Genomic DNA, 18,801 nt, shown 5'->3' with positions numbered 1-18,801 from the left:
GACCGCGCAACGAGCAATGTAACAAAGAATGTTAGACGTAATTTTAAGAGAAAGGAAGAGAGCGGTGTGGATCAGAGAGCAAACAGGGATAGCCGACATTCTAATTGACATTAAGAGAAAGAAATGGAGCTGGGCAGGTCATGTAATGCACAGGTTCGATAACCGGTGGACCATTAGGGTTACAGAATGGGTGCCAAAAGAAGGGAAGCACAGTCGAGGATGGTGGAAGACTAGGTGAGGCGGTGAAATTAAGCAATTCACAGGCACCAGCTGGAATCGGTTGGCGCAGGACAGGGGTAATTGAAGATCACAGGGAGAGGCCTTCGTCCTGCAGTGGACATAATATAGGCTGATGTGAAGATATCGTCGACTTGGCATGAAACTATCATTCAACGCCGACCTTAAATTCGTCAAAAGGAGTTGTTTTCTCATTCAAGCTTGCTTTTTGCGATTGCCTGATAATTGGAAAAATTATGCGACCCCTTCTCGCGTAGAAACACTAATTGGCGGCTGTACTTATTTGCATAAAAGGTCATATTTCAATACAACAAAATTTTGATATAACGAAGCAAATTGTCGATTTTACCTACTTCATTATATTGACGTTTAACTGTACATAGCAAGCACGCAAACACATAGCAAGCGAGTGCTGTGCAATGTGAGAAAACATTGTGTTGCATTATGCATCATCTTGTGTTGTGTCTTGTTGCCTGTTCAACATGTGTTTTATGTTGGCAGAGGCTCGGACCTCTCAACACTCCGGCGTTGTCAAAAGCTGCCATCGTAACATGTGATGTAGACCCCTAGGAGTTGCTTAGACTTGCTTGTTTTGTTCTTCTTCTGGGAAGAAATTTTATGGCCATCATATTAAACTTTTGTGCAGGCCCAAAGACACCCTCCTTTTTACAACATGTTTCGCTATTTCACTCAGCTTTGTGGTGGTACTTTATTGATATTTTACAGTAGGCTGGGCATGTGTAAGAAGGAAAGCGAGGGGGGTGGTGCGAGAGAATGAGCAATTGCACTGCGTAACAGATCCTCACTAGGCAGCACTTACCCCCTTCTCGTCGTCTTTGAACTTGGCCTTCTTGGGCTTGCTTGCACCCTCCTCCTCCTGTCTTGGACTTTTCTCACCTTCACGCTTGGGGCTCTTGCTACTCTCCTGGTTGGAGTCCTGGCCAATGTCTGAAGGATCTGCACATCATGGCATATGCTTAAACCTCTACAGGTGAGCTAACATTATTCTGGCCAGTTTTTCGGGCTGCAATAAGTTAGCTATACCAAGTGAGCAGAATTATCATTTTGCTCGTCCTTAACTAGCAAGTGTTAATGAGCCTAATGTAGTCTGTGACAGCTTTTCTGAAACTTCAGCTTCCCCCCCCCCCCCCTTCTTTTTAAACTTCCTGATGGCTTCTCATTTCTCTTATCACTGAGTACCTTCGATGATGCAGGACTGAGCTGAATGCAGCAATCATTTTGAGTGACGCGTAATTATGATGCACCTCCTTACTTTATTATTCCTTTATTTCCTAATACACTTGTGAATCGCAGAGCGGTTCAGCTTTATAAGGTTAGAGCTACGGTATGAGAGATGGCACTATTCTGCACCATCAGTGGCACTTGCGATTAAAGGGGCAATGGTCGGGGCACAAACACAGCAGAAAGTGATTGCAATGGTGTTACCTAGGCTATTGTGTGGGGAAAATTTTTTTTAATTCTTTCTCCATCACCATGTGGCCGCTGTACAACTGACAGTTGATATGCTGACCATTTGATGGGCTTTTACATTCTGGATATATTGATCAATTTTATATTCAATGTCACGCAATGCGTATTGAAGGTCTTCAAAGTTTAGCATAGACCACCGGTGGTTCTTTAACTTGCACCTGCATCTACATACACCCAAGCATGCTCTAAATACAAATCTAAGTACGCAGCTGAAAAGATTGTTTAGAGAACTCTCAAGGAATCAGCACGATTGAACGTCGGAAGAGGGGGCAACGGCCCTTTCAACTGCCAGCACCATTTTCGCGGCTGCTTTTTCTCCGAGTGCCAATTTGTACGCGGCTACAATTACGAAATTAAGAAAGGCGACATCAAAATTAAAGTGGCTGGCGCTTGAGAAAACCCGTTTACCAAGAAGCAGCGCTTATTTCAGTGAACAGCCCTGTGTGCAGGTTTAGAGGAAACTGCAAATAACAATGTTCAGCAAATTCTGCCGGACTAAACGTAAAGTTAAAGGCGAAAAGCTGTTTGCAAGCGCGCAGTCCGCCATAGAAAATCGGCAGTAACTCACCTTCTTTGACCATCATGAAAAGACGACGCTTCAAAAGCAATAAAATGGGAACGACGTCAGCGTTTCAGGACGAAAAGCACAGCGCTAACACGATGACAGAACTCGCAGGGCCGGCACAGAGATGAGCATTCGACGCAATCACACTGCAAGTATTCGCCTAGTGAAAGCTCAGAATAGTTTGAACATTGCCGCAATATTTTCTGCACAGAGGTGAACGAGCCAGCCCTGCGTTTACACAAACGTTTAGTCACGGAAATGTGCATATAAATATGACACCATGAAACTAGTGGCCGAGGAAATCTACAGTGAAAACATGTGAAAACCTCTCTGCTCTGCTAGCTCGGCTGAAGACCAAACTCATCTGGCTTGACTCGGCTGGGCATTGGCTCCGCGCGACTGCGACATTATTTGAGCTTTTTTCAGGGTCCTCTTTGCGGGTCAAACCCGCGGTCGAACAAAGCCAACAAGTGACAGGGCAGTAGGCGCGGATCGCGGGATCCACAGTGCGGACGCTTTTGGAATTTTGATACTCCTGGGCCTTTTGGGCATTGTTTTGGCACCTCAGCAGATCGGTTCGTGTTGTTTCCGAAGGTCCGTGCCCGTGGGTGTTCGTTCGATGACTTGATTTGAAGTATTTTAGCGATAAAAGTGCTGGACGAGCTGGTGCGGGCGCGCGGCAGCTTTGATTGCTTTGACGGCGATCCTACGAGGCAAAAGAAAGAAACGAACGCGTCCCGATGTCGCCGTATCAGTGACTGAGCGGTAGGCATCATGTCCGACGGCGGAGGCAAGCGGTCGCTGCGCCTGAACTACCTGGACTGTCAGGCGCACTCCTCGACCAGCGAAGGGTCGGCCCCGCTCGTAGATCCCAGCACGGTCCCGAAAAGCTCTCGCGATCCTCACCGCGGCCTGTACCCGCGACCCAACCGGCTTACGAAAACTGAACCAGGCGGGAGCGGCTCTGCTTCCGAGGGACCATCGCAGATCCCCAGTTTCCAAAAGGCCAGTTCGCTGCTGAAAAACAGCGGGCCCTCAGTCGGCTCGCACGATGATGAGCGACCCTTACCGCAGGACGAGCGACGTCCTGCCAAGAAGCCCGCCGCCGCAACTCAGGCCAATAAGATCACGGGCTACTTCGAGGCGACCCGCAGAACCAAGAGGCCGCGTTCGCCGTCTCCGTATCCTGCGTCTCCTTCCGCAGAGCGGGATGCCGAGGAGAGCCAGCCCTCCTGCTTGTCAAAAGATCGGCTGCAATGTATGTCTTCTTACTGGCTGCCACGTTGCGTCGTTGTAGCGTTCTCCAGTGTTGGAGCCGTATTATTGTTTAAGCTGATTTCCTCGGTGGGTAATCGCGCCTGTCCACCACGTGGTGCTGCTGGAAAGTGACATTGGGTGCGGCAATCTCAAGGGTAGAGAAAAAGTTGAGGGAAATATGCATCGAAGGGAACGGAAAATGTCAAACTAAACCAAGACATTTTAGTGAGCGAACGCCTTAATACATAGCAGACCCTTAACAATAAAGCACACAGCTCTATGACTATAAAACAGTTCAAGAATGTTTGGGGGTAGCAACATAAAGTGACAATACCCTCTTCCTTCAACAACTATCAACAGTGAGTGAGGTACTGCTGAGATATGTCTAAGTTCACGCTGGTTTTGTAGTGCATGTCGCCACCATTTCTCACAAGTATTGCCACATGTATGTTACCAATCAGTCTCTTCAAGTCAATAACACAGTCAGACATACATTTGCTAAACATTACCGTTCATCTGTTTTGACGCTTCAAGATTCCAACATCTAGAATTTTTGTTGATCACCGTGCCAGCTCTGTTGTGCCCTTTTTCTTGTGCAGTCTTGTTTCTCTTCACTCTCCAAAAAATAGCTACCAACATTTAACCAATTAAAATGCCATTGGTCACATTGATTTTTTTCTTGGAAGTGGATTATTGATTTTATCAAGGGTTCTCGAATGCATTTTTTTTGTTGTATGATGTACAATGACGCAAATCAGTGTATTTGATGCATGCGCATACTTTTGTGGTGAGTCTAGTGGTTGATACATTGGACTTGTGATTTCACACACCTAGGAGGCCTGCATGTTTTGCCTTTTACTTGTCAGCCCAAACCCCATGAGAGTGATTCTGTGTGTGACAGCGACAAGCGACTACCTAGAGCGAAGAAACGAGCCGCTGGTGAACAGATCGGGTGATCGCTTGGTTCTGGAAATCTAGACTTGTCGCCTGGAAGTGCCATGAGCAACTAGCCAATAGTGCGAAGCCGGCATTGAATGCACATTAGTCAAGTACTACTGATTGTCGAATGGAAAGAGCAAATGACTAAATTTTGATGCATGCAAGGATAAGAACCTACTGCAAGACCTTTAGAAATATTTTATGCTGCTCCTTACAGTAGAACACATCAACTTAACTTAATAAAGCACAGACTGCACCAGTTTCAGCACATATTTGCTGCCCTCATACCGGCAACACCGGGGAGACATTGCTCAATGTTGTCACTCGCATGAAGTATGACTTGTAGGCGATGAACGAACACGACAGCCATCTTCATCACGTCGCTTGTCGCGCGCAAGAACGGTTGCATAGTGCTTATACTTTAAGACAGATTGCACAAGGATCTACAATTATGTATCTATGTCAAACAATCTTTACAGGAAGTCTATAGGAGTCCTAGCTGAAAATCACAGCAAAAGTAAAATGTCATTCTTTTATTTGCGTATGCCTTATAGCTGTCTGGCAATTTGTGTGCTCGGCCACCTTACATAGACCTCTGTTATCGGTCAGGTTTTGGAAATTGGCAGTGTGTATGACTACGTTTGAGTATGCCTCTTTTCCTGCTTTGTTTTTAACGTTTAATATGCCCTCTTAGCTTTGCGGTCATCGAATTTAACCTTGTGGCTTTCAGTTGCCCGTATCTATAGAGCGTTGATGCTCTTTGAAGTAAAGTTAAAGGCTACTGTGCCAGTTCCACAAAAACCTAAAGGCCCAACAGAGGAGCGTCTGCTACCAACTGCCAGCAGTTTACTGCTGTTGGTTATCATTAGAGGAGTAACAGATATGTAGAGATATGGAACTGTGTGTAACCAGACCTGTCAGTCCTCTGCCATTCCCTCTATTTACAGGCAATGGTACATATTCCTTGCCAAGTGGGGTGAAGAGATTTCTGAAATGTCATTACTTGAACAACTTGCGAAGATTATGAAAAAACTTCTCCAGTCAGTACAGTGAGGTGTGAAATTAAGGGACACACCTGAACTGTTACATGGCGTACGCAAAATGACTGTTGCCAAATGACTCACGGTTGCCAGGTGGTCCAAGGAGTGACAAAACTCAGTGCAGCCTAGCTCAGATAGTCTGCAAGAACTGACACATTGAGCATGATATATATCGAGCCTGATAGGGCCGACAGCAGTCTGGAAATTTGGACAAGTTTGTATAGGATTGAATTTGAGTGTAACATTACCACAATTTTGTTAAATTGCTCAAAGAGACACTAAAAAGAAACACTAAACCACTTTAGACTGACAAAGCATTCTCTGAAAAGTCCATTGTCGTTAATTTTGCAGTAGGTTGGTTATTAGACGAGGATATGAAGGGCAAAGTTACTAAATGAAGCAGAGACGCCCAACTCTCCCAAACAGTTAGCTCTGCTGACCTCTCTTCAACTCACTTTCAGCTTCCATTCGCGAAGAGGCGCAAGTGGTCCTTGTCATACTATTCACTTTGTCACTCAGAAGCAGTTACGTTCTTGAATTTCGCGCCGAAACTCTAATTTGAGTATGTCTTTGTGATGCCACGCACTGTGAACTATTTCATGCTACCTGGGCCTCGTTAGCTGAGTAAAAGATCGCAAAACTTTCCAGTTCAATCTTTATATCCTTTAGAATACAATGTAGTCCATCCTTACCAATGAACAATTAACCAGGCCCGAGCAGATGCTGTCAAAATTTGACATCCAATGAGCTGGTGTGGAAACTTCAAAGCATCGTCAGCACCTGTTTTTCGTTTAAGCAGCCTTTTGGGCTTGCCAAAACTTTTCTTGTGGTAAGGTTGGTGTTTTTGGTATTTTAGACGAGTAGTTTACTAATACAGCTGAATACTTTTTTTCTTTAGCGGCTCCTTAGAAACCAACTGCAATGAAATCTCATATGAGCTTAATTTGTGAAAAATAAACAGTAGGCATTGCCAAAGTAATCGCAGCCTTATAGGAGACTTAAAACACTTTTTGAACATAGTAAGAAAACATTGCCGATCGGGCGCAGAGGCTGCTGTGAACATATGAACCATATATTACTACACTACATGTAGCAGGAAATTTACAATATCCTGTCAAAACAGTGAAAAATTGCTTGCTCTCGTTTGCGCAATGTCATCAGGCAGCATTATCGAAAGCAGCTGGACCCACCAATGCTATTGGCTGATTTCGTGATCGCGAGAGCATTCTCAGTAATACATAATTGCTAATTTTGAGGTAAATAAATGAAAGATTGTATATGTGTGCAATCTCAAAAATACAGAAAAACAATTTCATTTTTGCACTACGCATAGCTGCGTCTGCTGTGCATGGCATCCAAGATACCAACAACATGCTGTGTTGTGTAGTCTACAGCAGCCACCAAAGGATGCCACGATGAGTCCTTTTACCACCATGACACTCAACTTTTGGCTAGGGCTTTGCCCACTTGGTTTCTCCGCTCTATAGTTCCCATTGTGCTAGCGGAGACGAAAAGATAGAGACAGCCAGGTATTGGTGCAATATCTACACTTATAGTTGAAGGATACGAAAAAATTTCGCGGCAGGACATATGTCAGATATCTTTTAATAATGAGGCCGTTCTATGATCAGTTGGAAAAGTGTTTGAGGGCCCGTTTAAGGCCCTTAAACACTTATACAGGCACATTTGAAGTGCTGTAGAGGACAGTGGGGTTTTGGTAGCGGAGAAAGGGATTTTTGTTAGTTGTTGCTAGTGCACCATGCACATTTTGCACGCAAAAATCTGCGCCGAGTCTTTCCGTAGTTACACTATCACTGCACATGGTACTTTTGACAGTTCAAAATTTCACTGCAATCAGCCCTCAATTTTTTTTACAGGACACTATCTTTTGCAGTCTTCTTGAATATCACACAAATTGTGAAATACTAGAACAGCTTGTGTAGTCTTGTTTTCCTGTATTGTATACGGTGATCAAATTTTTTGCCCATAAAATACTATTGTAGATTTTTAGCATAGAATAAAATGGTGAACAAGCAAGCTCGTGGGAATGAAAAATTCTTCACAGCGATGACTTGCCAATTTTAGCAGTAAGTTCACTCTGCTAGAGTATTGTGATATTTAATGCATTTAATGGCAACAGAAATTAACAGTTTATAGTTATACACATAGTAAGGGGAAAGTGAGATATCCACCCAATCGTAGCAATTGCTACAAAGGAAACTCATACGGATTCCTTGAAAGAAAAGCCTCGCAGTTGAAGAAAAATTTGTCCCGGACCAGGATAAATTTTTCTTCAACTGCAAGGCTTTTCTTTCATGGATTCTGGATGGATTTCCTTTGTAGAAATTGCTATGATTGGGTGGATGTCTAATTTTCCCTTCATTATTTACTTCCCGCCATCTTGCGAGTTTCCACAGAACTATTACATCAAGTTATACACATATTGTGTGCAACGATCAACTTCTCACTTCAAAAATCTTCTTTCAGGAATATTGGGCACTAAATTGAATAAAAAAGTAAGATTCTGGTTAAGGCTTCACAAAGTTGTCTTAGACAAAAACATAAGCAGCTTCATTTTTCACTGCACAATTTTAGATAGTTAAAATGACTGGGGCTCTTTAATGACTTGGGAGACATGGAAATATTATTTCCTGTTGTAAAATTATGTGTGTCATTGCTCCTCACGAATCCTTGTGTAAAGCTCTCACACACTTTTTTCACCCTTAACAAAGCTTTTGCATGGGCGGAGTTTCAAGCTGAGCATTGTGGCAAAATAGCTTGAGCAGAAGATAAGGATTGGGTAATGAACAAGGGAATGCAAAAATGATAGGCGTAAAAAACCTTAAGAGACAGGAATACAGTAGTAGGTATTAGAGAGCAGATAATGGAGGAAGTCTATAAAGTCTGTTCCTTAATGTTGACAATTTGTACATTGTCTTTTAAAGTTTTCACCTTCCGTGCTTTTTTATTATGTGCTTATGCTTGCTAATATAAGCATGCTGTATATTGCAAAGGAGACATGTTGCTTTAATTGCTCATTTAAGTTTCTTTCAGTGTATGTAATTGAATAAGTTAGTGGCTCTGATTACAGTATATCAAATAGATGTTCAGTAGGCAGGTGTGAAGGTATATTTCCAGTTACTGCACAAAGCCTCTTCGTAACCTATTGCTGCAGCATTGGGTGACTGAGGTAGAGAAAGAAGAAGCAGAGTTTGTACACGTTGTCTCAGCTGTAGTCTGTACTGGCTGGTTTCTCCCTGTGGCTTCCTCGTGGACCTCGTTTTGCTCTGTAAATAATCATCTTCATAACATCTTTGGTGGAAGTGCGGGGTATTTCCTGAACAATCCTGGATGACCCAGCTCTACTGACTGTCCGACGGAGTAGACGCTTGGCTGGTTTACAACCACAAGCAGCGAACATGGGCAGTTGCAGAGAAGGCAATGACGACCCCACTGGCAGCGAGCCAGACAGCAATCACGCAGGGCAGGCTGGCTACTGGACTGCGCTGTTAGAGCCGCCTACCTTTCCGGGGTAGGCGAACGAAGATATCGACGACTGGCTGAAACACTACAAAAGAGTGAGTTGCCACAACCAATGGAGCACTGCGAAGCAGCTCGATAATGTGTGTTTTTTTTTTTCTCACTTGAACCGCTCTCCTCCGATTTGAAAACCACGACAAGCTGGAATAATTTTGTAAAAGAAATCACCAAGTGCTTCGGTGACCCAATCTCTAAGAAAAAGAAGGCTAAGCAGATACTTTCCTGACAAGCCCAGCTACCTGGCGAAACTTGTACAACGTACACAGAGGCTGTTTTGAAAATATGCGGAATCGTCAGCGCCACCATGACAGATGAAGACAAAGTAGGGCATCTGCTTAAAGGAATCTGTGAAGATTATACTTTTCTTATAACGAAAGAGGATCTTAGCACTCCATCTGATTTGAAGAAACACTGCCGGGCATTTGAAGCGCTGAAAATTAGAGGGATTGGACGAAATTTCGGAATGCTACCTTTCGCGGAGTTGACAGGGAAATGTTACGCCCACTTGAGGTTTGTTCTGTTTCAGTTATGATTGGGGAGTGAATTTACTGTGCTTGCATGCGCAACGCATGACATTATTTTAGGAATTGATTCTTTACCTTAATGGGGGGCAACTTTGGATTGTGGCACTGGCGCAATTTCTCTTTGCCGTGAGGTGCGAACTTCAATGAGAGATAACACCACTGATTCCATGGGCGTTCTCTCTGTGTTGCAAGATGTGTGGTTGCTCCCTCAGACTGCAATGTCTGTGTCTGTCAACACTTCTCGTCCTCGTACGGGTTCCTATTGTGGTTTAGCCAAGCCTGATTATAACAACACGCTCAAGAAAAATGTGACAGTCCCTTGCTCCCTTGTTGTCACCACTGATGGTTGTACTCGTTTGTGGACAGTGAACGTTTCAACCCAATCCATAACTTTGTCGCTAGGACTTAAGCTGGTCAACTTTGACGAACAAGCCATTGTCAGCATTGGAACGGTCGAAATGGCAACCGCTGGAAAGAAATCCAACCCTGATTGCAGCCGTGATAATTCTGCTGACTTTAAGCGTTGATTAACAAGTCGCTGTCTTCTAGTGAGCAGTGTCTGCTTCAAGAAGTGCTCACTTGCTACGACACAGTGTTTGACTTTGCTCAAGACCAACGAGCGTCCCATACAATGCAAGCAAGGCCAATTTGTCAGACGCCTTATCGCTTTTGACCTTCAGAGAGAAAAGTCATTGCCAAGCAGGTTGAAGAAATGTTACAGAAAGGAGTGATCCAGGAATCATGTAGTTCCTGGACTGCTCCTGTGATCATAGTCAAGAAAAAAAGACAACTCATGGGCAGCATTCTGTGTCGACTGTCACCGCCTAAACACCGTCACAAAGGAAGACGTGTACCTCCTACCATGAATTGATGACGCCGTCAACTGCCTCCACTCAGTGTCGTATTTCTTTTCTGTTGATTTACGGTCAAGGTATTGGCAAATTCCAATGCACCCCTCAGACAAGGAGAAGACAGCCTTTGTAACACCCGACAGTCTCTCTGAGTTCAACATTATGCCCTTTGGCTTATGCAATGCTCTTGCGACATTTGAGCAATTTATGGATATCTTGCTCCATGGACTCAAATGGGAAAATATCATGTTTAGACCACATCATTAAATACGGCCGGATATTTCACAATCAGCACCTGTCAGTCATTCTTGACTGTATCCAGCAAGCTACCCGCCGTGGTTGCTCAGTGGCTATGGTGTTGGGCTGCTGAGCACGAGATTGTGGGATCGGATCCCGGCCACGGCGGCCACATTTCGATGGGGGCCAAATGCGAAAACACCCATGTACTTAAATTTAGGTGCACGTTAAAGAACCCCAGCTGGTCGAAATTTCCGGAGCCCTCCACCATGGCGCGCCTCATAATCAGAAAGTGGTTTTGGCACGTAAAACCCCATAATTTAATTTTTTTTTGTATCCAGCAAGCTGGCATTATTTTCAACTCCAAAAAATCTAGTTTCGGTGAGTGTCAAGCCTTCGTACCAGGCTTTCTGGTCGACAACGATGGCGTATGACCAGGCCCTGAAAAGCTAGCAGTGGTTCGCGACTTTCAACGGCCACGTACGGGGAAAGACCTGTGAAGTTTTTTTATGTCATTGCTCATATTTCTGGCACTTTATAAAGAATTTCGCATGGCTTGTCTCTCCCCTCACATCTCTCCTTCACAAAGACACCCCATACTTGTGGACTGCTGACTGCAAGTCTGCGTTTCAACAGCTGAAATTTTTGCTGACTTCTGGACCATTTCTGCAGCATTTTGATCCGGAGGCATCAACTGAGCTGCACATTGACATCAGCAGTGTAGGTGTTGGCGCTGTGCTTGTTCAGATCTGCGGAGGTCGCCAGCATGTCATTGCTTATGCTAGTCGGCACTTACAATAGCGGAGACAAACTACACCGTTACTGAACTCGAGTGTCTAGCAGTCGTCTTTGCCATTCAGAAGTTCTGTCTGTATTTGCACAGCCGCACATTCTTGATAGTGACTAACCATCATTCACTCTGTTGGCTGGTTGGGCTGCGTGACCCGTCTGGTCGGTTGGCCCGCTGGGCATTGTTTATGCATTGTCTGCCTTCAAGATTTTTTCAAGATCAATTTTGTGTATAAGCAGCCTGTTGCCACTGGGAGTCAATGAAAGGCAGAACACTTAATAGGATGCAATTATTTTTGCATTTATAACTGTTGTGAGATTTTCCCAACTGATTTCGTAGTGTAGAAATCGGGGGCGTGTATTTGAGAAACTTTGTGGTATCCCATGTTCTGAATACATAAGAAGCCTATCATATAGTTTCAGCTAAACTAGGCTAAAAGATGCATGTTAAAAAGGAAAAACATTGTTGGTGCTGTAACTCCTTGGTGCCTGCTCGTGTGTCTAGAAGAAATATGTGTACAAACATTTTAAAGGAAACTTGGGCAGCCTTGATGGTTGCACAAGGTAGCATGTGAGATGAAGGCTGTTGTGCTATTGAAGGCTGTTGTGCTATAGTTATGCAACTAGGACTCGGCATGCTTATGAACATTCAAAGGGCTTTAGTTAGGTGTAGACCGAAGTATGTGCATATAGAATAGGTAAGCAGCACATAAAGCCTGTCCATCTTCAATCTGACAGTTAGTGTGGTGTACAAATTGTTTACATGCTACAGTGAATGTCTAACTGTTGTCATGCTTCATGAGAGACTGCAAGTTTACTGTGTTAATAATGGCACTTGCTATTGGTGACACTGTTAGGGGTGAAAGTACCCAATGCTTGTGACTGCTATGCAAGCAAATCGACCCAGGCTTAGGTGTGGGTAGTATTCAGGTCAACAATGTTCCACACAAGAAACACAAGTATTGCTGTTTCTTTTTGTCTTAAGAATTATGAGCAAGCTGCTTGCTGAACATGGGAAACTTGTTCATGAATGTTGGGTGCTGAGTTGAAAACCATTGTGCAGATGCCCCAACATTCTTTGTTAAGCCAGCTGTGATCCATGGCCTTCACTGTTTCTTTTGCTGTGAGAGCAGTCAAAAGCTTGAAACTGAGTTTCCTTTGTCTTTTGATTGTTTCCATTGTGCTGTTTTTGTCAAGTCGTGCTAGTTGTTGTTATGTCATAGTCAGGCCCCCAAGCAGCTCTGAGCTCAAAAATTAGTTACATAGTAGCTAATGTGTACTGTTTTACTATGAACATATAGCCACAAGAATTGTTCGTAATGGTGCAGTAATAGCAAAGTTACAGATATTTAATGAATGACTATGCAGTTGCTACTCTTTCTCGCTCTCCTGTGCCACCCTCCCCCACTCCCACTCTCTCACCCTTGACGCATGTGCTCACCAGCTCTATGCAGTGCAGCAAAAGCTACAGGTCATGTGTGCATGGCAGAAGAAAGGCGCCTCCATTGTCTGCCCCTAATAACCCTCCGTGTGAAGCTGGCTGAATGAAAGCTTAACAAATATTTGGTGGTGCATAGTGGGCGCGAACCCCCGTCCATTCTAGGAACAGACAGTCGGCTGTTGCGATCTTTGCGCTGTCATCCCTTGTCAACCGACCAATCATCAGTGTTTACCCCTGGGAACGTCACTTGGGACACCCTGTTAACATCACCATGTGCTGAGAGGTGCTGGAAAGGCCAGGAGAGGAACACGAGATCGTTTTCTGAATTTGTGGCGTTCCCGCAGCACATAGTGCTGGTGCATTCGCCAAGGATAATGGATGTGGCATTCTATACGTGATGCACATTTGTTTCGAGTGTGTGCAAACATTTTAGGGGTCGTTTAAGGGCTATTTAGAGCAAATAACTTTTGATGGCTCTTTCACCCGTTTTCATGGTCTGTGGCTGGCATTCAGAGGCTGGAACAAACGCAGCAACTCAAAGGGCACCCGCAGTGAAATTACGAAAGGAACTGGACTGGAATTATGCAATGAAATGACCAACGCTGCTTAAATATTCTCACTGCAACGAATACATGTCGACAAGTGCACTATTTCTTTAATAAAGTGAATAGCTTTGTTGAAGCATTCAGCTAATTTGCTTACATTGGCAATTAGCATCGATGGTTACTGCACAAGTTTTTCTGTGAGAGACATCTTTGGAGGTTTGTCAGCTGAGGAGGAAAGGAATTCGGGGCACCTTCAAGAGCTTCATGGCCACATTTTGAGCAAATAACTTGAGCAAATGAAAAATAAGTAGCATGATTGCGTATCACAAAGTTAAAAACTGTCAGTGCAGACACCTTAACATAAAGTAAATAGTGGTAAAGTGCAACATGCAGCAGTCAGTTAATTTGATAGCTTATACACATAATTTTAAATGGAATATATGATAAGAGTCACGGACTATGCAGAAACCATATTAGAAAAACTGAACTGTTGAAAAAAAATAAAAACTACAAACGTGAACCTGTATGAAAAAAAAAAAATGTGATGCATGTTAACAGCTAACCAGATATCTGTATTAATAAGCATTATTTAAGTCGACGAGAAAATGAATGAACATGATTTAGTTTGACTTCAGATGCTGTTCCAGTTTGATATGCTGATAAAATAAGCAGTTTGTTTCCCATAGTTAGCTTTAGCTTGTGAGGGTAGCGGATTGTGTCACTCTGCTAACCTGATTTTGTTAGTATTGATAAGATTTTCAACAGTGACATCTTCGAAGCCCTGTTCTGTGGGTATGCATTGATAACATCTCGAACATTTAAACCATCAGCAGTAACATCTCTTTGTACAGAAGACGAGAAAAGATTGTTAGCTTACGACAAAACAGCTCACAGAGAGGAATGATATTTCAGCTTTTATAAATTGGGGGTGGAGGCAGCCATGACACATAAATGCCACTATGCTTCTTGTTTCTTGCAGAGTAGGCAATGGAAGATGACTCATTGCATTGTGATGTGCCTGGCTGTGTTTCCTTCATGTGCAGCTGTCCCAGAGCATCCCGAGTGGCACTCGGACAGCAGCTCGGACTCGGTGATGGTCACAGATGTGTTTGGCCTGGTTCCACCGCCTGTCATGGCTGCTGGCCAGGATGAAGAGGGAGACCCATTTGAACGGTTGCCGAATGAACTTCTGGAGCCCATCTTTGCCCGTATAGGCCTGCAAGACTTGCTGCTCATCTGCAACCGCGTGTGCACCCGTTGGCGCGATATCATCCAAAATCCGCTTGTGAGTGGTTTCACGAGTGCCTCCTATTCATTAGTTGTTTGTTGTTTGTTTATTTCCTCAAAGGTCTCGTGTTGATACATTACGTGAGGGTTTCTTGAAGTTGCTTGAATTGAGGCAGCTGATGCAACTGCTTTTGTTCTCGCTACAGTACTACCATGTTCAGGTGACAGCATACCTGCCAACTGTCGAGACTTATTTCTTTTTTCTTTTTAATGTTTGCAAATTTAGACTTATTCTACAGCTTTAGTAATGTTCTGTTAGTTTTTACGAAAACTAAATTCTGTTCCTGTAATTTTTTTAAAGCTCTTCAAAGATGGGGTGGCTCAAGGTTCTTCAGAAATGTTCCTTAAGCAAGGGAAATTAGCAACGGCTAAATCGGCAGAAAAGTCAATGTGATTTAAAAACAATGTGTTGCTTGTTAGTGTCTCTTCTTGTTGTGGTACCTGTGTGCTGCATCTTAGGGAGCATGCCATCCTTGCCAGTCTTGGCACCAAGCTGATAGTGGTGGGCAGTGAAATGCTTATGTGTTTGAACCTATCTTCCCATAAGTGGTAGGAAAAGGTTGCCTGCAGTTCAATGCTATGCACGCATATTGCCGCAGCAAAGTACAACATGCAGTTGAACCTCAGTATAATGAAGTCTGCTGGCCATGAAGATGCCTTCGTCATATCCAATAGTCAGTATAACCATACACGCAGATACCAGCTGGAGAAATATCGCTATCAGGTCTGTGCAAAAGAAAAGCAAGCGGGGTGCCTCCAATGGGGCAGCAAAATGTCTCCTCCAGGTTTTCATGACCAGTCAACATACCGTGTGTACTTGTGTAATAAATGCACTCTTTTTCCCAAAAACACTGAAAGCAAAGTTGGGGGGGGGGGCATTTATTATGTGAGGTTAATTTTATGGAAACATTTTCGAAACAGCAAAAATTGAAAAGTAAGATGGTAATGATTTGAAAAATGCATTAAATAACCTACCTTTGCAGTAAAAATACACGTATGCTATTTATATCATAAGAAGCCAACAAACACTGACATCAAGGATAACATAGCAGAAATTACTTTTACTTACTAAATCAATTAAGAGAATTATAAATTAATGGAAATGAAAAAGGATGAAAAAGCTGCTGCAGTAGCTCAATTGGTAGAGCCTCGCACGAGTAATGCGAAGACGTGGGATCGTTCCCGACTTGCGGCAAGTTGTTTTTTCATCCTCTTTCATTTCCATTTATTTATAACTTCGTTAATTGATTTAGTAAGTACAAGTAATTTTCCCTATGTCGTCCTTGGTGTCAATGTTTGTTGGCTTCTTATGATATGATTAATAAAAAATCGGGCCCCTCATTTAACCCCCTTTCTTCACTTATACTATTTGCAAATTGTAAAGCCATTTTTATTGCACTTCACTCCACACCGGAACTACCAGATCTGTCGTCCAGGTCCCTGACTACTTCATCCACAATGTGGTACCACAACAGCTTGTCCTCACAGACATTATCGCAAGCATCACATTGAAGCGCTGCATTTTGGCACCTGTTGTTTTGACAAAGACGCTGGGGGAGCCTCTCGACTGTCCTGCTCATTGGCATGTCAAAGAGTATCAGTGTATGATCAACATTTACATTTTGTGAGCAGATAAAACTCTCTGTCCCACAGCAGGCGTATAACTTTACTTAAGGCCAATCACACAGAGTGAAGCAAGAGACAAGCAAAAAAGGAGCAAGAGACATGCAAATTTGACACTAGGCCAAATATTCTCGCTATGCTGACCAAGTGCCGGCCACCCCTTCTTCACTCTCCCGTGCACCCGGCCGCTCATTACACGCATGCTCTTCATTACGTCAGAGTAAAGTTGCTGTTGCAAAGAGCAGTTATGTGTTTTTTTCTCTCTCAAGTCTTCGAGGTGCCTTAGCGCCGGTGAGCATGTAGTAACAACAAGCTGAGTGTTGTCGCGGTTGCTCTTTCTGTCAGGTCCTGAGTGACCATGATAACACACAGCCTGTTCTTGCTGCACGCTTGCTGCCAGTCTTCTTTTGTGATGGCTTTGCCGACAGGTTCTGGGCGTTTCTCACGTGACATTATTAAGTATTTCCAACACAGCGATGGGCATCGAGATTAAGTGCGTTTGCTCTAAATGCATGTGCGAGAGTAAAAGATTCGAGTCTCTCTGAAAAACTACAGCACAGCCTTTGATTATGCAACTTCACATGAGCACAGTTGGGGGTGTGATTATTATGCAAGAGACAACAAAAGTTAAAATTGTTTAGAGCAAGGTTGGGGGTATGTGTGTTACATGCGAGTGCGTTCATTACACGAGTATATGCTATTGCCGTGCCAATACGAGCCATGGGAACCACAATAAATTACGTATGTGTGCTCTGCACCACAGTGTATACGCAGCTGCACATTCATTGTCATTGTGCGGGATTGTCACATTGACTTGCCGAATGTGGTCCAACTAGGCCAAGTGGCTGGCCAAAATGTGCAAGCAGCTGACCACCTTTTCAAACATTGAGGGGACTGCACATGCATCCATACTCTGCACTACAACTGTCAGTCTAGCCAGTGTGTCCGATCTCACACTCGGTTGCCAATGAGGTCTGCGAGTGCGAACGTATTAGCGGCGAGCTTCCCGTGATGGCTTGTCACCAGCCACTCTGCCTAGGCCTCCAATTGTTACCAGCGCTGATTCGTGGGAAGTCATTAGTCGAAGTTGTGGTTTCATGTTGGTTGACATGGCGGTGACTTTGTTCATGGCTGCCAGGTTAGAGGCATCACATGCGCAGTTCTGGCCCCAAGCACCGTGCAGCATTTGAAAAAATACGGTGCTGCAAGAATCGGGCAGGTCCAAAAAATCGCTCGTCCGAAAAAATGTTTTGCTACCAGAAAAAGTTCCATTAATTCAGTCCTGAAGGGACTCTTGACATCGGTCAAGTTATCCAGTGAGTCGAAATAAACAAGAAGCGTAAAAAATAATGACATACTACTGATTGATTTGACAGTAGCACTTACTTACCCCAATTCTAACATGTGGATCTACTTTTTATAGGTTCACTGAAGAGAACTAACATAAAAAGGAGACTAAAGCTCCTAAACAAAGTAGGAATTGAACGTGCACCCCATATTTTAGAAAGAAAAATGTAGCACATGTCTGATTGTGGCAAAAAAAGAAAGATTGTGATACTAGCGAAGCCAACCGCAACGTAACAGAATGGAACTTTATTTACTTCATGTCTGTTGTCATCACTCTCAGACAACACTTTATCACTGTCTGTGAAGAACCACAACACGATGCCCGCCTTACAGTCCATGACACATTTTATATTCGGCATTTATAAGATGACTCCACAACAGTCACAAACGGGATGGTGGCCCACACTTAGACCGATCCCTTTGCTAGTTCATCCTATGACGCATGCAATTCTCCAGAACACCAAGAACACATGATGTGACTTGTTGCCGCTAGCTTAAGATGTAAAATAATTTATCATTCGAATGTGCTTTCGTAATTGGTAGGCATGTGCGAGTATTCGAAAACTTGTATTGGTATTGTTGAAAGTCTTATTTTTAATGTTCGTATGCGATTCGAAAACTATGTATTTGGAAATTTTGGAATATCTGATTGGATATATTCGAAACAAATCGAATATATTTCTGTCGGTTCAGGAGCAAGCATGGTTCTTAGCGTTTATTTCTATGTAATCTAAGAAAGTGCGTCTGATTTTGTGCTGAATTTGGTGATGATATTATGCTGCTGGCAAAATTTCGCCTGTAAAACACACTTAGCCACTGGATGTATAAGCTGTGCAGGAAAGCCAGCCTCTCAGTATCAAGGGGTACAGGTATTTGAACACTCGAGGAAGAATGGCGCGAAAACACAGGGACGAGAAAAAAGAAAAACAACTTTCTTGTCCCTGTGAATTTGCACCATTCTTTCTTGAGTATGGAACACCAACACACCCAGCATTCAGTACTTTTAAGTTTGAGAACAGTGAGAGTGCACTCTTTTGCAAGTTCTGCCCCCAATCCTCAGCTTATTGCTTCACAGCAAATGCGATGAG

At 43.6% G+C, this 18,801-nt stretch overlaps 2 protein-coding genes across 2 annotated transcripts in view; one reads left to right on the top strand and one right to left on the bottom strand.

Moving 5' to 3' along the window:
- Positions 1-2,677, bottom strand: part of LOC142584838 (uncharacterized) — a 63,079-nt gene extending 60,402 nt beyond the window's left edge. Inside the window, exons 1-2 of the mRNA XM_075695133.1 lie at positions 2,297-2,677; positions 1,058-1,194 (exon numbers count right to left, since the gene is read on the bottom strand). Of these exons, the coding sequence (XP_075551248.1) occupies positions 1,058-1,194; positions 2,297-2,312 (153 nt within the window). The 5' untranslated portion in view covers positions 2,313-2,677. The remainder of the gene's footprint in view (positions 1-1,057; positions 1,195-2,296) is intronic.
- A 28-nt stretch (positions 2,678-2,705) lies between these two features.
- The window catches only part of LOC142584837 (F-box DNA helicase 1-like), a 166,885-nt gene continuing 150,789 nt past the window's right edge, over positions 2,706-18,801 (top strand). The window contains exons 1-2 of the mRNA XM_075695132.1: positions 2,706-3,551; positions 14,500-14,741. Of these exons, the coding sequence (XP_075551247.1) occupies positions 3,068-3,551; positions 14,500-14,741 (726 nt within the window). The 5' untranslated portion in view covers positions 2,706-3,067. The remainder of the gene's footprint in view (positions 3,552-14,499; positions 14,742-18,801) is intronic.

This window comes from Dermacentor variabilis, chromosome 6 (genome assembly GCF_050947875.1).
Source record: "Dermacentor variabilis isolate Ectoservices chromosome 6, ASM5094787v1, whole genome shotgun sequence".
In the NCBI taxonomy this organism is placed as follows: Eukaryota; Metazoa; Arthropoda; class Arachnida; order Ixodida; family Ixodidae; genus Dermacentor; species Dermacentor variabilis.
The sequence above is the reverse complement of the archived record's forward strand: the minus strand, read 5'-3'. Positions and strand labels throughout refer to the sequence as shown.